Genomic DNA, 23231 nt, shown 5'->3' with positions numbered 1-23231 from the left:
CGTTCCTACCAGCTCCCTCCGCAGGAATGTGTTCTTAGTCCAGAAATAGCCTGCGGCAGTCTTCATAATTTGACGTGTTATTACGGAACAAGTTGATAAGTAAAGCATTTAGAGGCCACATTGGTGGGAGACACTGCAGCCTGGTCATATTTTGTCACGTGATTAATAATATACAGTAAATTTAAATCATGGTCCACTAAATGTGCAAACAATGACATCTTAACACTTGATGTAAATGCTCTCGTCTGTTGCAGAACGATTTGGTATGAGCTGCAGGCACGCGACTGGCCTTTTCATGGGCAGCCCGCAGAGGCTATCATCTGGCAAGTGGGCAATGGGTTGAAGCCAGACCCTACGCCTGTCAGCATGGTGAAGGAGATCTTGGTACGTGACACTTTCCACTTGGAGATGTTTTTGTTGTTTTATTATTTGTGATGGCTCCTTTACCCAGGAAAGCCACACCGAGTCTCCAGACACTTTTTTCAGGGTTTGGGTCCTGTCAAGTTTTTGCAGGAGGGGGTGATGTTGATCGTGTAATTGCAATTGAGTGATTAGTCGAGAATTTTTTGCATTGGGACGTTTGTCCAACACCAGTTCCATTGTATATTTATTTTTAGCTATGGGATGAAACCGCAGAACACAGAGGAAACCCATGCAGAACAGTGAGAAAACATACAAACTCCACGCAGAAAGACACCTCAGTTGGGAATCGAACCGTGGTCCTAGTTGCCACTCAACTGCAGCTTTAAGCAATTTACCCCATAGATTTCCTCTGATTTGCCCCAGAGGTGTATGGCCGTGCCAGTCCCTGACCTGTCGGTAAGAAATCACCAGTTCATATTTAACAAGGGAACTTTCGTGAATGTGATCAATCCTAAGAATATGGCCATAGCAGTTGAGTTTTGGGCTAGTCGCCTGGAATTACATTGGCCAATGTAATCATTTAATGCAGGCGCATTGTTAGAAACCTTTAGGCTGAATTTGAACCGTGAAATAACTTAACTCGGATGTAAATGCATTTTGTCAATTGGTTACTTGCCTGAGTAAAACAGATGTGAGAAAGTCCCTTAGATAGTAAATAATGTAAAACTAAAACGTGCGCTCGTGACCTATGCTCCCGTTGTATTTTTTTTGCTCAACATATTATTCAGCACCCGTTAACAATATATGAATATTTGTTTTTATCTCTGCAAGAGGTAATTTAAATTGGCAAAACCAGCAGCATGGGTAATTTTGTCAAATCGTAATCCTGACTCCAGTGTATGGTGCTGAACCCAGGGTATTGCAAGTCATTACTGGCGCTTATGTTTGGTGGTTGCTAGAGTAACAATTTCCATTATCATGCAAATGTGTAATCCGTGGCTCCAATGTATAGGATAATTGTATATTTGCATATGTAATATATCATCACATTTAATGTAACTCTTTTTAAAATGTGCAATCGTTGTATGCGATATTATTCTACATATCCTTATAATGCAAGAAATGTGTATTAAAAACCATTTGTCAGGCAAAGGTAATTTCATTGTCTGCCTATTAAAAGACTTGTTTATGATGAAGGTAGGTTCAGCAGAATGAATGTGTCTAAACCCGTGTATGTGTGTGTGTGCGTGTATTTTTCAGGACATTATCTTGGCATGTTGGTCCAACGACCCAGAGGAGAGACCAACCTTCACGCAGCTGATGGAAATGATTGAAAAACTTCCCAAACTGAATCGCCGCCGCTCGCATCCCTGCCACTTTTGGAAGTCTGCAGAGTGAGTTCTTGACTGTGTGTGTGTGGATGCTGGCAGTTGAAATGCAATAGCTCTATTGTCAAAAACTGTCCTGCCTTTTCACTTGTTTGACGGACGACTGAAACTTTTGCGCGTGGCAAGCATAAGAACAGTGGCAAAACATCTTGAAATATTGTTGAGAAGTGTTTTGGTTTGCAGCACACTTGCCTCTGACCAAATCATCCAGAATGTACCAAATCCGGTCAGACCTACGAAGCTAAGAAGGGTTGAGCCTGGCAAGCGATTGGATGGGTTGACCACTGTGCATAAAACAGGTGCAGTAGGTTTGTGGAAAGTTGAGGGTAATGCATCAATATCCATTGTTGATCTATATCCCCCCTCCCCATCTTCAATCTGCACTGACAAGCATGGTGAGGTTTGTTCAAGTAACGTTTGCCACCTGCATGCCCTCATCTAGCAGTGGATTGATTAACGGACTATTCATATACATAGCACTCTCAGTTTCAAGCATTTTTCTTCATCACGCAGGAAACTAAAAATGACTTGGTAACTGGTCTGGCTGGTGCTCTTTTGGCAGGTAAATCCGATTTTTTTTTAATTAAAAATAAGCTATCTGCCAATACTCGGCATAATGCAAAGGAATGTAATTCACTTTTAAATCATGAGCATCGATGAAGTGACCCGGTGATTCAGCGTGCTGAGATGGCACTGCTAGGTTCCAAAGCAGGAAGATGTCCATTCATATCAGGATCAGAATATTTATTTATACTGCAGGAGTCCAATGAGCTGTAAATCTATTTTTCACAGATGTCCAATAGGGGGCGGGTCAGAACGTTACTACAACAAATAATACAAAAATACGAGAGGGGTGCAAAGTATAGGAAAGGTAATAAACCGAGTTCTCAAGTGTAGCAGAGTTGGTGGTCTCAAGCACCGATAACTGCACACACACACAACTGCTATATTAAATTCGGGTTTTGCACATAAATTGGTTAAATTATTCTCTCTGAGAATAAAAAAATATATGTATCTAATTGTGACTTATGTGATGAACACTACTCTCTTACGTGCATAAGAGGTCACGTGCAGAGTGGTTGAGAAGCAGGTCTGTGATACATTCTTCTGCGGCCCGTTCTCTGACACTGGTAGCGCACAGCTTTGCGACAACATCTCTCTCATGTTGAAGATATCTCTGGAGATGCGCGCCCCGGAAAGATAAATTCCCGCAACCTTGGGACCCACTTATGTCACAACCTGCTCCAGTTGCTCTTACTGAATAACAGGTCCCTGCGAGGTGGGCTGGTAGGAACGAACAAATACGATACGAAGGGCGAGTTTGAGGCCTAGTTCTAGGCTTTAGGCCTAGCTGTAGGCTTTAGGCCGTTGTGAGTTAATTTTTAATGTAAATGTTTTAATTAAAAACTATCTCAGGGAATTAAAAAACTATCTCAGGGAATTATAAGGGAATGTTACACTTGTTTAGCCAGGAAAGCCTCACTGAGTGTAAAGGTTTTTGTAGGGTCCTGCCAAGTGTTTGCAGTAGGGGGCGTTGTTGCTACACCTAATCGGACATCGGACGGACGGACGATATAATCTATTGTAGGCTGGTTCACTTCGTTCCTACCAGTATTAGTTGTCTAATAACCATGTAAAGAGCATTTAAACATATTATACTGTGCAATGTCACTTCAATTAGAACAACCCAAGTTGAGTCGCATACATAAGCCTCTGAATACTGCTGGAATGCCAACAACGGTACCTTTCAGAATTACGTTATTGTTGTTTGTTGTTAATAAAACTCACGAAATGCAGCTTCATCACATTTATATGCTGGAGTTTAATTTTGTCCCCCCTGATCTAACGTTCTTGTTTTTCCATTGCAGATTATAGCATCTCGCTGCTTCAGGAGCAGGTGTCATGGCGATTACTCAAACGGACCACAATGACAAAACTTAATAAATGTGGGAGGTGTGGGGGAAATGTACAGACATGCATACAAATAACTTACGTGTAACGTGTAAAAAAAAAAACACCCTTGTTGGAAGATACTACTACAACAAAGCAAGTTACTCAAGCATGTGCAAGTATGCTGTTCTGCATCGAGCTGGCAGTGCTTTGTCATTATCTTGCATATTCCTTTTTCAATTCCCGTGCTGTTTCTCTCATGGCGAAAGCGAGCGTATTTACTGATATCCCTGCACCTCCGCCCACACATTTTGTCCTCGCTGTAATTTATGCGTGTGGTTCTTCAGTAACCTCCGAGCTTGTTGAATACTTATAGCTTAGAGATTAACCAAAAGCTGTTGCACCGGGGAAAAGCTCTGCTTGCCCAATTATGAAGTTTCCACGAGAAGAAACAAATGTTTTCAAGCGAACTGCTCAACTAAAAATATGTTATACACGCATTCATGGCTGTTACAGACTCTGAAAAGTACTGCAGGAACAGATAATTATTGATGAAATCGATGGAAATACAGATTTACTTGTGAATTTGTTGTTCGGAACAGCGACATTAATTCGGTTAAGTTTACAGAGACCATTCGTCTGCTACTTCAAGTACAACACGAGGCTTTCTGTGACAGAGAAGCATGATCTGGGTCACGTGAAACAAGGCACAGGGAAGTCTAAATCAGTATATGAGCAACAAGCAAGTCGAACTCGTGAACAACTCGGAATTAACTTGTCTGTTTCACTGGAGAAACCACTGCGCTTTTGGAAGATGACTTGTGGCTCCAAGCACAAGATTGTTGCCATGCAATGCCACAAAATGCCGCGGAAAGGTTTTAAAATATATATTTCTGTCACAACGCATTTCCTTTTCACGAAAAAGAATACATGTTTGGCCGTGTGGCCTCTGTGGAGCCGTCGGGTTTACTATTGAGTACAATCGACTACAGAACACGTCAAAAGCATTCCGTTAACGCAATCTCCGGGGAGATTAATATGCAGAAAGTACAGCTGCTGGCTTCGAAATGACTGGCTTCATTAAAATCCCCAACCATTTCTGCACGGTGAGTTTCAACGTCCGCGTGTGTTGACACGAAGCTCGGGCACATGAACTGCGCCGTGATACGCACACTGTTTGGCTGAAAAGACTGGTGTTGGAAGGTGATCACTCTTTAAAAAGAAAAAAAACATCGCTTCTGCATCCAAAACTACTGAGGCAGCACATAGTTTATTTTTCACAATGCATTTGTATCACTCGAGAATCATGTTTGTAGCTAGTGCCAAATATCTACACAGACATTGATGCCTTTGACTAGTTTCCACTACATTGCATTTAGTAAAAAATATATATACAAAGGTGTAATATTCTATCATGTGTTTGATTTAAGATTTAAAAAAACGTGCCATTTTTCATTATTGATTGCAGACAAATCGCAGTGGCCAGCCAAATGCTATACATTTTTTTTTATCAGTGGCTTCCTTTCATGCAAGCGTTCATCATGATTAAAAGCCGTCACAATGGATAGGTATGACTATAGTGGTTTATGCTCTGTTTAAAGAAAAAAAATCTAAGTAAATGTAGCAGAGCAATGTTGCACTATAACATAGCAATTGTTACTGTGAAACTGTGTTAAGATCTTGTGTGTGCATGTTAACTGTCCCCTAGGTTATTTCCTTTGCAGTGGTGCAGTGGCATTGCGCAGGAAAAAAAATGTGGCGTTTTGCGTTGAGAAAAGATTCTATACGAGATGCTTGATCCTATAGGGCTGCGATAAAAATCAGCAATATGGAAATGTATTTGAAATGTTATATGAAGTAAAAACAAAAGGGTGGGTGTATGTCTTAGCATAATGATATAGGCTCAAGGCTTGAGTTTAATTTCATGTACAATGAGATCTGTTATTCCAACTTTGAGTGGGACCAAACTATTAGCATGGTTTTGTTTAAATTGCAGAACGAGATAACTGCAATGTTAATTTTAAACCGTGTCTTTTTTTAAAAAGAAAATCTAAATAGGTTGGGGTGTGAGCGGGAAGAGAAATGTAAGTAGTGTCGTAGCATAAACTGAATGTGTCTGGGTCACTGCAAAGAAGAGTTGTGTTGTGAACAATTTGTACGTACCATTTGATGGCAAAGACAAGATGTACAATGGCGTATATTTAAAATTGGATAAACTCGTGTACATTTTGAAAGAAAAAAACGCGTTTTGTTGGTTGCCATTTTGTTTGTATATAAGACGTGAAAAGTTTCAGTATGGAGCAAATGTGACTTTCTCCTGCATGCAGTTTAAACGGATCACAGAGACGTCACATACATTTTCCACAATTGAATAAGTGGCCCAAAATTGCTTCCATTCGATTTTCAATTGTTCACCGTTTAAAAAGCACTTCATTGAAATCATATAATGAATCGAATCCATTTCTTCATATTTACTTATCTATAAATAACTGACAGTGTAATTTAACATTCCAGATGCTTACAATTTTTTTGTTGAACTGAGATAAACAATATATTACTGAAATTGACATTATTGGCCGATATTTTTTGTTAACTTTAACCGTACTCTGGTATTCATTTGTGGATCTTAAATGCGTTAACAGCTCGCCTTTCTTAACATTTACTGTATTTATTTTGTTACTGGAGCTGAGTGTAACTGGGTCCCGTATTTAAACTATCACGTTGCACGTTTTTAATTCTAGCTTGATGCCATGATATTGGCACTAATGTACTAAAGCTGTGAACTTCTTTCGGAGTCTTAATTGTGCATTCACATTAGGACAAAGTTGACAGTTTGAGTTGGGGAGGTGTGACTATCTCACCATCTGAATCTTTTACATCAACTGTACATTTTGTATAAAACAAAGTTTATAATATTTTCTATACGTGCGTTGTTTGGTTTACCATATTAAGTTAAGAGATATTTATAGGGTCGTCATGTCCTTGCATTTGTGTCGCTGCTGTAGTATTTGTTATTTTCAGGTGTGTTTGGTGATGCATTTGATCAATGTTTCCAGCATGTGCCGTTATTGTTATTGAAGCCCTTGTGTTCACTGGACCTGTCATTGTTTACATTAAATAAAGTTTGCATCCGAAATCTTGACCCAACCTTTACTTCTTGAAAGCTCGAGGCAAGGCAGTTGTTAGCATTCATTATCGGAATTTAACTTCCAACCAATTCACACACCTTCAAATGTTTGTAAGCATTTGTCTTCACGGACATAACATTTGTGCAGCTCATCACACCATAATGTAGGTGGCATCTTTCGCACCCTTAAACGCGACACAGATTCACATTGACTTGGAAAGAAAAATCTGTAAAACGTAACTCATTTAGACTTATTGTTTGATAAGTTATTCGTGGTGACTTTCATGTTGCGTTCCTGCTTTGCAGCTTTGAATAAAATTTCATCTCAATAGTGATATAACAATGTTATATATTTTTTCAAACACAACACCACATTTTGTGTAGATGTAAATTGCTTCGTGCAGAAGAAGCCATTATAAGCCAGTGCCATGTGCAAATTTACAAAATTATCCACAATTATGAAATTGTCTTTGGATGAGCGCTTGCGAGAGATGCATGCCCTGGAGCCAGGAAGGTCCTCTCTCTCTCTCTCTGGGTCAGTCCTGCGCAAGGAAAAAAAACTGGCTTGGACGATACTGATTTTTTTTAATTTAAAGCATAAATTGATTGAATACTCCCATGCGTTGAATTTACACGGTACCTTTAAATTTTCCCAAGCCATTCGTTTCACTTTGTAATAGCATTTCCAGCAGCAAAAAAAAGCCTTTTCCACTCATTACCTCCAAACAAACGCATTTATGTTATCTTTGAGCACATATTGCAATTACCCACCCGGTACAACTTAAATGCAATGAAGCGTAGTGATGAACACAACTCTGGGGCATAACTTATCCTTCGCCACACAACCAAATTTCACCGCACAAAAGGTGAGTAAACATCGTGAATAACAAATCAAAGCTGGGTGTGACTTACAGTGTCGCCCCCTTTATCGAGTGGCGTCACTGGACGGCTGGCCACTATATAGTGCCCGTAGCAGGCGTCCGCTGCAATGCCCCGATCGAATGTGTCGCGTGGCAAGAGCGAGATGGAGAAGCCGTACGACGCGTCCCCACTTTAACTTGGGTGAGTGTTTGTTCGTCACATTCGTGTGTTGCACTACATCTCTGTTGCACGATCTCTTGAGCTTAGCGGGAGACTGAATCGTTTTCCCCAACTGAGCTTTTGCTGGAGATATCCTCGATATTTCATATGGACTCGTATAGCCCTGTTTTGTAAATCAACTGCTGGATTAGGGTGGTAGAGATGACATAGCTTCCATTTCTATTCAACAAACGCTCACTGCGAGCTCATCCATTTACTTTGTTGTTGTTGTTTTATGAATGCCACACTAATAACTAAATGTCTGTTCACATTTACGACAATATCTAAAGTGCAACTTTAATTGCCACAGCATATGTAAACGCAGTACGCCGAATCTCGTCATTCTAACATTCTGTCCCCTTTCCGTTAGCTCATTAGCCACGATGAGATCTGAATAATTTACGCCACGCGTCTCATCCTTGAGCGAGCCCGTTCTCTTCCCTATCTCGGACCGCTGCGCCGATCCACCTGGGATTCTTGCCATCCCATAGCTGTCAGCCCCTTGTCAGTGTCCTACCTTATTACAGACCAATTCAGACCTCATTGGTCACCCCGTGCCCCTTATACATCAGAGCGCTAATCCTACAAAGTCCCATCACAAGGGAGAAACGCTAAAAAAATTACAAAACATGCGGTTTTTGTTGTTGCCCGTATTGAAACGGCTGTACGCCGTATGGACCTGAAAACTCAATTTCCCTGTACACGAATACGGGAAAACCGTATGGGCTGACACGGCTTGCCATCCCCTACTCCCTGTTTACTTCCACGTTTGTGCGCGACGCTAAGAACGCGGATCTTCTGAGCCACTGCGAGGTTCTTCTTGCCTTGACTTTGTCTGACAAGGTTATTTTCACTCCGAACCAGTTGTTGTTCAATTTAATTGTCATTCTTCAGCGGTCGTGTGTGCGCGTGATTCATTGTAGTTTGTGCATTCAAATAGGCTTACACTCCTCTGTTGTTCGGGATGCAGCAATTAACGAAGCACTTAATAATGATAGCAATTTAGGAGCTATGATTGTGATATAGTAATCTGTGTAGCGTGTAATATGCCGTTATTATATATTAGGTTACGTATACACGTTTCGACAAAACAAATTCCCACTGTGGTTAATAAAAAGTAATTTTATTTCATATTTACCATACAAGTAATAACACGGGATGTTTGCCATTCATCTCGAACGTAAACTTAGCAAGGATGCAATGGCAATACATTGAATGCGTTTGGGCTTTTGTCTCGGTAAAGTAGATCATCAGTTGGCATTGTTTATCCGTTGCTGGTTAAAGGAAGGCTTGCCTGTATTTAGAAGAAGACCTGATGACCTGAATCCCTGGCCACCATTAACATCCCTGGTGAGTGATATCTAAATTGGCGCTGGGTCCCGAGCGTTTTACTAGCCCACAGTTACCAACATGGTGAAGTATTAATTCTAGATTTGAAGCTTTCGTGACTGCAAGGATTCATACTCTTAGTTCTTTCGGTAAAGTCACCTGATGACGGAGACTTGTGTTGCCTCCGAAACGTCGTGATTTTATTGTTTTATTTTTATTAATTTAAATTTCATTTTTTACCTACGTGACTTTACCGAAAGAACTAAGAGTATGGTGAAGTATGGTCAAACGAACACGATTATACACTGAACATGGCACAGGGAGCCCTTCATCCAGCAGTCGATTGGCAAAGCACTCTGTTATATACTATTATATACACACGCCTCGAGCATGACACGCTAAAGATGTATTCCCAAGCAAAAACTCGACCGTGTTTTTTGCTGACATTAAAATCTCAAGCGCCTCAATACTGGCGCATACGCACATCATATTAGGTATTGCACGCCGGCGTCTTGTGTAGCATGTTCAAAGCAGGGCAATAACGTTATTTTAAAATGCCCGTTGCTAACAATGTTTCACGAGTGGAACTGCTTTGACTGTGCTTGCTACCTTCTATCATTCCATAAAGCCATGGTACACAATGATGGATTGTTGCACCGTGTAATTTTACGTGAGATTATTAATGCCCATGAGGACACATTATCTCTTCTCTCCTGCAGCGTACTCGCCACGGGCTCGTGCAAATCACGATAATTACAGATGACCACCACACCGAGGAATATCAAGTGTATCTGTGCGGTTGAATGTGCAGGGGGTTTTTTAGCGACTGCTTTGAAAACAACCTAAAGTAAAAATCGCATTAAAATTAGCCGCGTTTTCTTGCGCTTATCCTCCGACTTGTGTTTGTGAGAGCCGTATAAAAATATAATTATAGAGCGTGAGAACAGATTGGTAATTGGAGATGATTACTTTCATTTCAATAAAAAAAAGTATGGCAGAACTAAAGCAGAGCCATACCAATTCGTTCCGAGTTGCAAGTAAGCATTGCTAATAAACACTTCCTTGCTATCTACACTGCAGGGACTTGCATTTTACATTTTTTATTTGATCGAGACATTTCGTGGATATCTGGGGATGGAGCGGTGGTGCCATGATTCCCAGACTTCGTATGTACCCAGCGACTTGGGTGACATCCCTGGCCACGGGTTTACATCAGTGGCGAATGATGTCAGAACCTAACCTGGACCTCCTACTTCCCCTTCACCGATCCACACGGAACTGACCAGCCGAATGCGATGTGGTCAAACAACCCCCATGAATAACATGGCGTGGGTAGGCCCCCATCAAAGGCATGTTAATTATTAAGTGTCATTTTAATCTTGAACAAACTAATATAGCCTATTTCCAAAGGTGTGTTTGGACACTTCATCGGTTGGCAATTGTCCATGCTGCACTACAGATCACTCCTTAAATGAGACAAATAAAATTGTTATATCCATCCAAATAGTTCCACTCAAGTCATGCGTATGACTTGTCAATACACCCTTTGTGGATGTCATTCGCCAGGAATGTAGTGATTAAGAAATCCATCCGTTTGATGATTACTTCATATCGTGCATGTTAAGAATCATCAATGATCGATTTGTATCTGAAGTATGTAATTGTTTGGGGTAAATTGCACGGTCCTAAAGAGGCCGAGACATTTACCACGAGAGAAAAAAAATATTCTTAAATCGAATCACTACCCCTAATTGTGTCCTTTGTGAGTCACACGCAATCCATTTTCATTTGGCAACCAACCTAAATGCACTGAAATATGGTGCTGTGAATGCATTATTCATTCTTCTTCTTTTTCTTCCACGCGTTTGTCCCACTCGTGTGGGGTCCGCTGTCCTTGCCAGCCTTGTCCATGGTGCCCTGTCCTGCGCCATCTCTTTTTGCACTCCTCATGATTAATTCTGTTTTCAATAAAACTGTGAGTTGGTTAATATGGTAATATGCTGCGTGATACTCCGGGCTGCGTGGGTCACGGGTGGCTCATAGGGTACAAAAGGAAAACTTGCCCACTCAAAACTACCATTTTAAAGCAGATGCCTAGGCAAATGGGTTTCACATTTTTCACCTCGGGATATAGCAGTGTGTGACCTTTGTTTCAAACAGAGCCTTGGTGTCTGATCCTGTAAAGTGAAAATATTTACCCATTCACAGCATCTCAAATCGAGACAGTGGCGTAATTGTGAGTCACTATATTATAACACATTAATTTAGATAATAATTATGTTGTACAGCCCTTTGTCAGTCCACTGCTGGATGAAGGTCTCCCCGTGGTGTTGTAGGTCACGGGGGTTGTCGTGACCCAGGGCTGGTTCAGCTATCGCTTACCACTGATGGTAGCCATGAATTGGGAATCAAATGCAGGTCACTGGCTTCATAGCACTTAATTTTAGCAGATACGTAAAACTCTCAGGCAATGTTTTAATAGCATAATTCCTTTGTTATTATTAAAAGGCCATTGCTTATTTAATTATGATTTTGATCTAATTTGATGTGTTTATAACAAGTGCACAGCAAAAGGTCATTGCGTCTGTTTGAAAGTCCTGTAATGTTCTTGAGATCTTTTTTTAATTAATTGCGGTTGTGTTTCCAGACGTTAGGGTCTTGGATTCTGGACGCTGGGCTCAGCCATTAGTTAGGACCACATTTTGTGTCAGCATATCGATTCTTAGTTTTTACGAGAAGGAATAATTAATAATGCTAATTTATGGGAGTTTCAATTTCAATAGAAATTATTTAACTTCTACTAAAACTGCTTTAGCCTCGCCTGATGAAGTCTAAACACATTCTCTCGTGATGCTTTCTCAAAGGCTCGTATTTAGACCAAGAAAGAAGGTAATTCCAAAATTTGCGGTGCGTTTGTGTAGCCGATTGCGCTGAGTGAAGCAGTTTCTTCCTTCCAACAGGATTTCCCAAACTCTCTGGATCCCCCACCAACCACGCTCCGTCTTTCCGCGTTTACCAATTTATCCCAAGTTCAAATTAACGCTGCACGCGTCCGATGGTTGTTAAACGTCCCACGTGCCGCGCTAAGCAACGGACGCTGTCTGCGTCACGCGGAACACGTGGTCACGAAATACAAAGGCACGCACAATGAGATTCCAATGTTAATTTTTATCGGCTCTTTTAACGCGGGAGGCGTTAATTGCTTAACGTGGGGCGTGTTTACTAAGCATCGGGCGCGTGCAGCGTGCAACGCGTTAATTTGTATTTGAGGGGGAAGCAAATTCGCAAACGCGGAAATGGAATTTGGAAAACACTGCCTTCGCAATTTGTATTTATTAGCCTTGTATGTGTTCTAGAAACATCGTGGACTTTCGCTAAATGTTGTTCAAATATTAAGATCGCAGCTGAAGTAATTTAAATTTAAGTGAATTCGCCCCAATTGATTGTTCATCGACACATTGTGATGTGTTACTGTCATCAACGAGGATTCGAAAAAAAATATTTTCATTATATATCACCATTACGTAAACTGAAATCTTAAAACTGTATATATATGTCCATAATATACGTTTTTGGGGGGTTAGATCACGTAAATATAAAATGTGTCGTTAAACTCGCCACCACCCGACACAGCCAACTGGTAAGGTTTGACCCGTAAACAAAACATGCCAATTCGTTACTAATTTCACTAGTAACTAACATTACTAATTGCCTGTCGGGTGGTGGTGGGTTTCACGACACATTTATATTTACGCGACCTTACCCGAAAAAAAAAACTCTATTGGATAACATTGGTCGCGAAAGCCTACGTGTTAAACTGGAAATATATATATGTGTGTGTGTATATATATACGTGGAGCATATCCCTATGAAGAATTAGCTCCACAAATCGCAGTGCTGGAACTGAAGGGGTTAACAAGCAGACGGAGGGAGGTGAAGGCATCGTCTCGCTTCTATCGCGGCAGAGCGCAGCGCCAGGGTCTGCCCTCTCGTTCCTGCGAGAAGATCATCGGCAAGCGGACCGGGGTCCCATGCTCGCCGGGAGTCTAGCGAAGCGGCAAGGAACACGGAGCGATGGAAGATGTTGAGACGACACCTCGAGCAGATGTTGACGGGGAAGGCATTGAACAGGGGGAGACTGAAGGGCATGGGTTAATCGAACGGATTTTGGAAAAAAATTGCAAAACAATGGAACCAGAAAAGGAGAGTCACGGCGAAATGCGCAACGCTCTCTCTGAAGACGATGGAACCGAACGCGAGGAGTTGGGCACGATTCTTGAAGCGACGACGTTGGAAGAGAGCAACGAGCCGCCCCGAGTGGCAGAGTGGGAACAAGAGAAGGGACCCGACGGAGGGGACTTGGGGCGAGTTGAGCCGCTCGATAGATCCGCATGTTCGTCACCCCGAGGCACGGACGAAAGGTCTGACTTGGAGATGTGCCGAGAGATGGAAATTGCAGAAATGAACAACGAAATGAAGAGAGAACGTCGCAACAGCGGGGGGAACGAGGTGGAAGATTTACACGTGCTGCAGGCAACGCGACAGGTAAGCGCTCATTTATAATGTCACGGTCGCGAACATTATTTTTCATTGTTGTGTGTCTACGCTTGATAATAATTACCGCGAGTGTTGCAGTATCTTCAACGAGACTGGTCTTGACGTGCACTGCATGTGATTCATTAGCCCCGAAGGTCAATTCTGTGTTCAGGAAAGACTCGACGAGTCTCACCAAACCTTAGCTGGAGGCTCCTGCATTGGAATGTTTGGACAATTTTTTTTTTATTTTCTTTGAACCTATCTAAGTGAATGTGAATTCCTGCAGTCACGAAAGCTTTCAGTCAATATTTAATTATTTTTTGTATTTATAGTTAAGTGAATATTTAAGTGTTCTTATTAATTTCAATCGATGTGTCCTTCACGCGTTCAACGATACGATCTTTGATTACCATTACCGCTCTTAATAATAATCATCATCTCGACAAATGACGCGCGGTGCGCGCGATCAGTTTTTAATAGCAATTTTTCGTTTTTTTAAATGTTACATTACCTTCACTCATCGTGTCCTCCAACGGACACTTGTGAACTGCGCCCAAGGCTACGTGCCCCCCCCCCCCCTCCCCCTTGCGTTGCGCGATGCCCGCTGTTGATGGCAACTCTCTCGTGACAGCCGGAGAAGCTGACGCTGGGTCCACCCAAGGCCCTTCCCAAAGCGCCGTGCGGCCACGTCAAATTACGCAACCGGGAATCCGGCTCCGTGCTTCCTGACACGCTGCATCTCTCTGCTCTCGGGGCAAGTCACATCCACCACGTTTTATATATTTCCATTTTCAGTGGGGAGTTAATTCAAAACCCGCAGTGATTGCTTAAAAGTAATGGCAGCGGAGCAATGTATAAGTGACTTTACTGATAAAAAAAAACCAAAGAGTATGAATCCTTGCAGTCACGAAAGCCTCAAATCTAGAATTAATGTATAAGTTATTAATGCGAGCGATAATTGAGACGCGTATGTAAGTGCTGTGCTGTGTGAGGGTTTAATTTTAAATGCGGGTGGATTGTGTTTGTTTTAACGCTGTCGGTATATATAAAAAAAAAATTGCCGGTGCATATAGAGGAGCGCTAAATGTCATTTGATGGTGAAATTAAAACATTAAAAACCCAGGAGACAAAGCAATAGGTTGTTTTAAGGGCACGTGATTTGAGAAAAGTCTGCGGTTTTCGTATGGCTTGTCTTGAGTACTTAAGTATTCACGTACAACTTTATATTAATTTTGACAGAATAATGCAAATTAATGTGGGAATAATTTACGCGGTGCACGGTGGCGCTATGAACCGGCACTGCGCTGTGAACTTTAACAACCCGAGTTTGATTCCCGGCCACGGTTAACATCAGGGGGGAGTGAGATCCAGTGCAGTTCTGGGTCCCCCGCCCCCCCCTTTTCACAAACCAGCACCGAACAGAGTGGTGAAATATGGTCAAATAACCACCCCCCTGACTGGCATAGCGTGGCGAGGCCTTTGTCCGGAAATTGCGAGACAAAGGACTGTCAATGATAACACTGGTCAACACACTTTTTCTGGCATAAGGTATTCCAACGGGTTTAATGTAATTTTGGGGTGATGATTTCAAATCTGGCATCAGTTGTTGTCTATCACATCAGGTTTTTGAGATATCAAATATTGAATTGTCAATAAAAACTGCAGAATATATTTTTTTAATAAATGTGTATATCTACATAAAATGATATTATAAACACACTATCCTAAAATACAGCACCATATTTTAACACTAAATCAGTCACTGACTCGCAACAACTTGCAATCATAAGTGACAGAGTTAATTTCTGGTATAATCAATGAAAATGGGGTATGCCGATAGCATAAAAATGAGATGTGATAGAGCAAATCTGAGATCAGATTTGGAATCAGCACCCTGAAATTAGTCTAAAACAGCTGCAAAAGTCCAGGCCAGAAAAAAAAAAATTTGTTGACCAGTGTTACTTATTATTACTAATGACGGCGTGAACAAAAATGTCTGTAAATGAGCCACAGTACTTTTTAGTCCTTGTCAACCCGCTGCTGGATGAAGGCCTTCATGGGATTGACCACAACTATGCTGGTCAATGCGGGTTGTGAAAGGGAGCCCTGAACCAGTCGCAAACACCGCCTGCCACCACCGACGTTAACCACCGTTGGGAATTGAACTCAGATGGCCAGGTGCATGGCACAGTGCGCTAACGCTCCCCGCATTGCGAATTTATAATGAATTAAATATCTCATTCTTACACAGATATATTGGACACTGCGATACATCAGGTACTCATGTTGAGATCGACCTAGCATACACACAACCATGTGCATTGTATTCATAAACTGATCATTAAATGAGTGGATTAAAAGTATGGTTTGTAAAATAAACCATGACCTATGTGTGAACAAACTTCAGCTCACCATCAATTCCTGAACGGTTGTCACCCTTCTCTTTTTGCAAAACGTAAAATCCAGTTCCTTAAATCATCATCGAATTGAGAAATGTTTAATCTGTCAAAATGAAAGCGCGATGTAAAATATTTAAATGTCAAAACGAAACTTTCAAAGAAATCACATCACACAAAGCCCAGCTGATGAGTGTGCTCTGCACTGATCCCTCCATCACGTTTCACCGGTGCAAAATATGCGGGAACCCAAAAGGGAGATAATTACCACGAGGCGGACCGCCGCTCACCGCTGTAACCACGTGGGGCCCGTCGGGAGCGCAGAGAGCTCTCCGTCAAACCGATTCTCGAGATCCACGTTATGACCGCTGTCGTGGCCAGATTACCGTGGCCCTCTCACGAGCCGCCCCAGGGCTGCCAAAAACGATAACAAGCGCACGACGTCTTCTTGGTTCTTTCGGTAAAGTCACGTAGAATGGAAATAATAAAATAATAAAATAAAACACAATAAAATAATTCTCACGACGTTTCGGCCACAACGCGAGCAGCGGTCCTCAGGTGAAGACCAGGTCAGACGCTGTCTCCCCGACATACCTGGTCTTCACCTGAGGACGGCTGCTTGCGTTGTGGCCGAAACGTCGTGAAAATTATTTTATTATGTTTTATTTTTATTATTTTATTATTTCCATTCTACGTGACTTTACCGAAAGAACCAAGAAGATGAATCCCTGCAGTCATGAAAGCTTTAAATCGAAGTTTTAGCGCACGACGGATAACAAGTGAATAAACACACTTCCCCTCCCTCTCCGCCTCCTGGGATGCTGCCGTGCTGTATTGATGGTTGTGGCACACTCTACGTGCAGTCCAAAGATCTCCCGACCGACGTGCCAATTGAAACGCTGGCGCAAGTTTATTTTCATTCCCCCTCGCCACTTGTCGACCCAGCAGTGCTAATGGGTGCGTCGCAGTTTCGACTATCGGCGGGTCGTGTGCGGTGCGGCAAAGTGTGGGTAATACCGCTTTCTCCAGGGACTCGTGGCAAGTGTGGAAGAATAGGCAAACAAATACACAAAAATACCCTCTGCGGAACATCTCGAGAACTCCTTCCAGTGCAGGCGCTCACATCAGCAGCGGCATGATCAAGGAGAACAACAGCGGCGCACCTGCACCCTTAATTTTTTTGGTTTAACACGTAGTAGGCTTTCGCGATCAATATTATCCATAATCGAGGTTTTTTGGGTTAGATCGCATAAATATATAAATGTGTCGTTAAAACCCGCCACCACCCGACACAACCAAATCTGGCTATCGCCTGATGAAGCTAGTTGTAATTACTGGCGAAACGTCGTACTCAGATTGTAAATGTTGTGGCTTGGCTCTCCAACACACCGGTGTTGCTGTACTAGTATACTACACTATACACTACTATACACTACACTATACACTACACTATAAACTACACACTAGTGCTGTACTAGTATACTACACTATACACTACTATACACTACACTATACACTACACTATAAACTACACACTAGTGCTGTACTAGTATACTACACTATACACTACTATACACTACACTATACACTACACTATAAACTACACACTAGTGCTGTACTAGTATACTACACTATACACTACTATACACTACACTATACACTACACTATAAACTACACACTAGTGCTGTACTAGTATACTACACTATACACTACTATACACTACACTATACACTACACTATACACTACACACTAGTGCTGTACTAGTATACTACACTATACACTACTATACACTACTATACACTACACTATAAACTACACACTAGTGCTGTACTAGTATACTACACTATACACTACTATACACTACACTATACACTACACTATACACTACACTATACACTACACTATACACTACACACTAGTGCTGTATTAGTGACGAATTGGCACGTTCTGCTTACGTGACGACCCTTACTAGTTGGCCGTGTCGGGTGGCGGCGGGTTTCAACGACACGTTTATATATTTACGCGATCTAACCCAAACAAAAACTTCTTATGGACCCTTTTTTTTGTAGTGTCCCCATTATTCCTCCGCTGCTGGACACTTTGTTTCTCGCAGGCGATGTGGCGCGTGCCGTGCGGGGAGTGGGCCTGCCACAGCTCGGTGATGTATCCGGAGCAGATCGTGCGCGTCCCACGAGAGGCTCCCCGGCCGGCACCGGAGCTCCTCGGCCTCGCCACGGAGTTCCTCTCTCAGTACTACTCCTCCATCAAGCGGTGTGCCCCCCCCCCGTCAGTCGATACTGCTTGCCCATAAAAGATGTGCGCCCCGTGGGGAGACAAAGGCGGCCGGGCGTGGTGGTGGCCTTCATAGGTGCTTGCTAACAGCACTTGCCCCAACAGACTGTTAAGTCTATACGGGGGACCTTTGTCTTCATACACCACACTGTATATAAGTGTAGTATATATCTGTGTAAGAATTCGATATTTCATTCATTCTAAATTTCCATTGCGGGGGAAATCGACTCAAATACACACACATCAGTGATTATAAACTGTTATTTTAATCTGATTACTCTTTTATGATCATTACGATCGTAGGCCTCCCCAAGAAGGCTGCACCATCTCCTCCCCTACGGTCCTGTGATGTCGCGAGCAATCCTCCCCAGCACCTGCACACGAGTTTATTTAATTCAGGGGTGGGGAACGTCCGGCCCGCGGGCCGTATAAGGCCCGTGAAATCATTTGGTCTGGCCCTGCCAAGGCAACCGAAGGCGGGACTCGAAATTCAATAAATCTAGGAGCAAACCTGGAAAAGCATCATCAATTCGAGCTAACATCACACGCCTCACCAAAGAGAAGCAGTTCCAGCCATCACGTTAGGGGTGAGTTAATTCAATGTTTGACCAATTATAATAGGCTAATTTTTTAGTTGATCATTTTGTATGGCACGCGAATGATGTTATAATTATCCAAATGGCCCTTGGCAGAAAAAAATGTTCCCCACCCCTCACTTAATCCCTCCATCTCCAAACCTCCACAGTCGACACCCCCCCCTCCCGCTCGGGTGCATTCCCACAACCACCGACGCATCCCACTCATTGCCTTGCTTTACTCTCTCCTTTCTTTCGGCAGCACGCTCGGCAAAATAAAAAAACAAAATCTTTCACACCTCAACGCGAACGATGTCACGGGAACAAGCGCACATTTGCCGAGCGAGGTGGTATTGTTGTTGTCCGCTCACGAACCCCTGCAGTAGAAAAACAACAACAACAACAAAAACGACAACAACAGTCGGAACGGAGATTTCTGAAGGAAGCTCCCAGAACGTTTAAGTTTATTTAGATTTGTTACCACGGATGATGATCTCGTTTAGCCAGTTGCACCCTGGCTATTTTACACTCGAGATCCGTGGTGCGGCGTGAGCACAGCAACAAACAACAACAAACAGCAACAACACATCTTCTTGGTTCTTTCGGTAAAGTCACGTAGAAGGGAAATTATAAAATAATAAAAATAAAACATAATAATTTTTTTTATTATGTTTTAACAACAAAACAACAAAATAAAGGCAGAAACGTCAGCATTGCAGTGAAGGAGAACAGTAGGGGCCCTAAAGGAATATTGCACGACTCGCTAAACGAGGTGTCTAACGGTCGTAAGCGTGGGCGCGAAACGTTGGACATCAAGGCGAAGGACACGCGGTACGACCAGCAAACACATCGGAGAGCTGCGATACAGCACAACTGCTGCAGCAACAACAACAACAACTACTTATTGCATGTTTGATTTTAATCAGTTTAATTATCAACAATACGCGGTTTCATTTTACACGTATCTCTTCGAATATCAACTATATGTTTAAAAAAAAATCAAACAAGACGACAAAACAGGTAAAATAGAAAATATATATATATTCGCAAACGAAAAATTCACCAAATATAAAAATAAATTGACAAATTATCATCTACAGTCAATAGTTTATTCTATTTTGGATTTATAAAGCGCCTTTTGGCAAACACAATATTCCTCAATCCTCCTTTAACCCCTCCTCCCGCTCACTCCGGAGGTCACTTTGAGAAGGAGCTCTGAGGCTCCACCACCCCCCTCGCCCCCCCCTCGCCCCCCCTTGCACCCCCCTTGCCACCACCCCTCGCCTCCCCCTCGCCACCCCCCCCCTCACCACCACCCCCCCTTCGCCACCACCACCCCCCCCTTCCCCCTCCTCGCCACCACAACCCCCCTCGCCACCCCCCTCGCCCCCCCTCGCCCTCCCCTCGCCACCACCACCCCCTCGCCCCCCCCTCGCCACCACAACCCCCCTCGCCACCCCCCTCGCCCCCCTCTCGCCCCCCCCTCGCCCCCCCCCCCCCCTCGCCACCACCCCCTCGCCCCCCCCTCGCCACCACAACCCCCCTCGCCACCCCACTTGCCCCCCCTCGCCCCCCCCCTCGCCCCCCCTCGCCACCACCACCCCCCTCGCCCCCCCCTCGCCCCCCCCCCTCGCCACCACAACCCCCCTCGCCCCCCCCCCTCGCCCCCCCCCCTCGTCCCCCCCCTCGCCCCCCCTCGCCACCACCCCCCCCACCCCGCGGTGCTCACGCCTGACGCTCCCCGTGGGTCTGGCAGGCTGGGCTCGCCCGCTCACCTGGAGCGGCTGGAGGAGGTTCGGCGCGAGGTGGAGCTCACGTCCGCCTACCGCCTGCACGACACCGAGCTCGTATTCGGGGCCAAGACCGCGTGGAGGAACGCGTCTCGCTGCGTGGGACGCATCCAGTGGGCCAAGCTGCAGGTGCGGGGTGCTAAAGCTACCTGGCCACCCCCCTCGCCCCCCCCTCTCACCCCCCCCCCTTGCCCCCCCCCCCTCGCCCCCCCCTCGCCCCCCCCTCGCCCCCCCCTCGCCCCCCCTCGCCACCACCATCGTCGTCGGCATTCGCGAGACCCAGCTGGTTGTAATCACCAGCGACACGTGGGACTCAAATTGTCAACTTTGTGGGGTTCACCTTCCAGCACACCGCTGGTAGTAACTAATTGGCACGTTTTGTCTACGTGACAAACCTTACTAAGTCGGTGGCGTCGAGTGGTGGCGGGTTAACGACACATTTATATTTACGCGAATCTAACCTCCCACCACCCCCCTTCCCCCCAAACAAATTATTTTTCACGGGTAGATAATAAACTCCAAATCGATTCGGAAAAGTCGCCGGAACGAACTTCAAGAAGTCACTCGATGTCTACCGGTCGGCAACCTGCGGCACCAGAGCCACATGCCACTTCGCTCTTTAACGATCGCTTCGTGACGTTACTTATGAAGGGTGACCACCATCTCTCATTCACCACGTGCATTGCCGCTCTCGAAATATTGAGGCTTTCGCGACCAATATCATCCATGATAGAGGTTTTTGGGTTAGATCGCGTAAATATATAAATGTGTTGCCTCCACCCGACACAGCCAAATCTGGCTATCGCCTGATGAAGCTAGTTGTAATTACTGGCGAAACGTCGTACTCAGATGGTAAATGTTGTGGCTTGGCTCTCCAACACACCGGTTAGTGCTGTACTAGTGACGAATTGGCCACGTTCTGTTTACGTGACAACCCTTACTAGTTGGCTGTGTCGGGTGGTGGCGGGTTTTAACGACACATTTATTTATTGACGCGATCTAACCCAAAAAAAACTGACCCCTGGGATAGAACTTCTAAAGTCGGGAAAATGTCACGACAGAATGTTCTAAGTTTTAACGTTTGTAAACTGCTGCAAGATCCTTAAACAAAAAAAAAGGTGAAATCGCTCCGAACCTTGCACCATGATGAACTTGTCCCAGACAGTCTCGAGATATGTTGCTTGTCACTTTGACAATATTTTCTTGCCGGAAAAACCCAAAAGAGTCCCTAGAAAAAAAAGATCGGTGACAAAATCACAAAGTTGGCAACACGCCAGGGGGTATGGGAGATCACAGAGGAGAGCGGGGTGGTGTTTGAGTGTCAGGGCTATTTTGGTTAATGGTCGTGCAGCATTCATTTCTGTACAACGCCGCTGTTCGAATTTCCAGTTCAAGCGAAATTACACGACGTTCATGAAAGTCGAATCCGATTTGACATAATTGCGATCGGACGGCAGATTTCCACTGTGGTTTAAGTGTTGGCAACATATTCCTTACGTGCTCAAAACACGTTTTTACTGACAATCTCGAGTGATTTGTAAAGGCACGTAACAGCAGCATTCGACATAATCAAGGCCAAGATGTTGCCAAACACTTGGGGGACGCTCACATCTCCATCACCTGTGAGTCACCAATGCCATTGTGGAAGTTTGTTGTGATTGAAACTCACCGAGTTAAACTTTTATGCTGCCATCATCCGTTACTTTTTTAACCATCAACATAGCTCAAACAATAACGTTTAATACATTGATGGACGCCCCGGTATAATCAGAAACTCCACATATTTGTTCATAATACTACCCTGAAATGTGATAATATATAACTGCCAATGTTTCGGGCAATGCACCTTTTTCATGCAAAAGGATCAATACCAAAATCGTCGCCTTTTAGATATCCCCCCTCCCCGCACAGCAGAAGGGCAATTGTCCGAAACGTCACCGATTTTACATACACTGCAAATGTATTTGACGGCAGTGTTACTGATTAACGCGCTGAGTTGTTTGTTGGTTTGTTCGTGTGCACCACCTGCCGATGTAGCATCACCATTTTCTTTTTAAATCCTTTATATTAAGTTCGCTTGCTTGCTTGCGCGCTTACGACCGTGCAAATCTTTCGGTCGTTTTTTAACCCACTTCCCGTGATCCAATCGAGCTGACATTTTGCACACAGACTCCTTGTGCGTGACAATTTATTTTCGTGAAAATAAATTTCCAAAATTTTCCACTTTTAAGGAACATTTTTTTTTTCATATTTAATTTAAAATACCAATGTGATAAAAATGAAACTCTTACTCAAGAAAAACATAAATGAATAATAAAATAAAACCGATGCCACGCATATAAAGGATTTATAGTGAAAAACTTTGTTTTTACGGGTTAATTTTTGTTTGTTTGTTTGTATCATAATGATCAGTAGCAGCAGCAGCAGCAACAGCGTCGGCTTGCCTTGAATTGGCAGGGAGTG

General features: G+C 43.6%; 2 protein-coding genes across 4 annotated transcripts in view; both read left to right on the top strand.

The window, feature by feature from the left end:
* The window catches only part of LOC144933104 (kinase suppressor of Ras 2-like), a 50179-nt gene extending 43376 nt beyond the window's left edge, over positions 1–6803 (top strand). For both annotated transcript variants that reach the window (XM_078857642.1, XM_078857641.1), the window contains exons 20-22: positions 255–384; positions 1624–1757; positions 3620–6803. In XM_078857642.1, coding sequence (XP_078713768.1) covers positions 255–384; positions 1624–1757; positions 3620–3626 — 271 coding nt within the window. In that variant the 3' untranslated portion in view covers positions 3627–6803. The remainder of the gene's footprint in view (positions 1–254; positions 385–1623; positions 1758–3619) is intronic.
* Positions 6804–7730: 927 nt separating this feature from the next.
* The window catches only part of LOC144933103 (nitric oxide synthase 1-like), a 54695-nt gene continuing 39194 nt past the window's right edge, over positions 7731–23231 (top strand). For both annotated transcript variants that reach the window (XM_078857639.1, XM_078857640.1), the window contains exons 1-5: positions 7731–7830; positions 13143–13722; positions 14345–14467; positions 18225–18382; positions 20735–20897. In XM_078857639.1, the coding sequence (XP_078713765.1) occupies positions 13252–13722; positions 14345–14467; positions 18225–18382; positions 20735–20897 (915 nt within the window). In that variant the 5' untranslated portion in view covers positions 7731–7830; positions 13143–13251. The remainder of the gene's footprint in view (positions 7831–13142; positions 13723–14344; positions 14468–18224; positions 18383–20734; positions 20898–23231) is intronic.

This window comes from Lampetra fluviatilis, chromosome 6 (assembly GCF_964198595.1).
Source record: "Lampetra fluviatilis chromosome 6, kcLamFluv1.1, whole genome shotgun sequence".
Classification (NCBI taxonomy): Eukaryota; Metazoa; Chordata; class Hyperoartia; order Petromyzontiformes; family Petromyzontidae; genus Lampetra; species Lampetra fluviatilis.
This window is presented reverse-complemented; position numbering and strand designations above follow the sequence as displayed.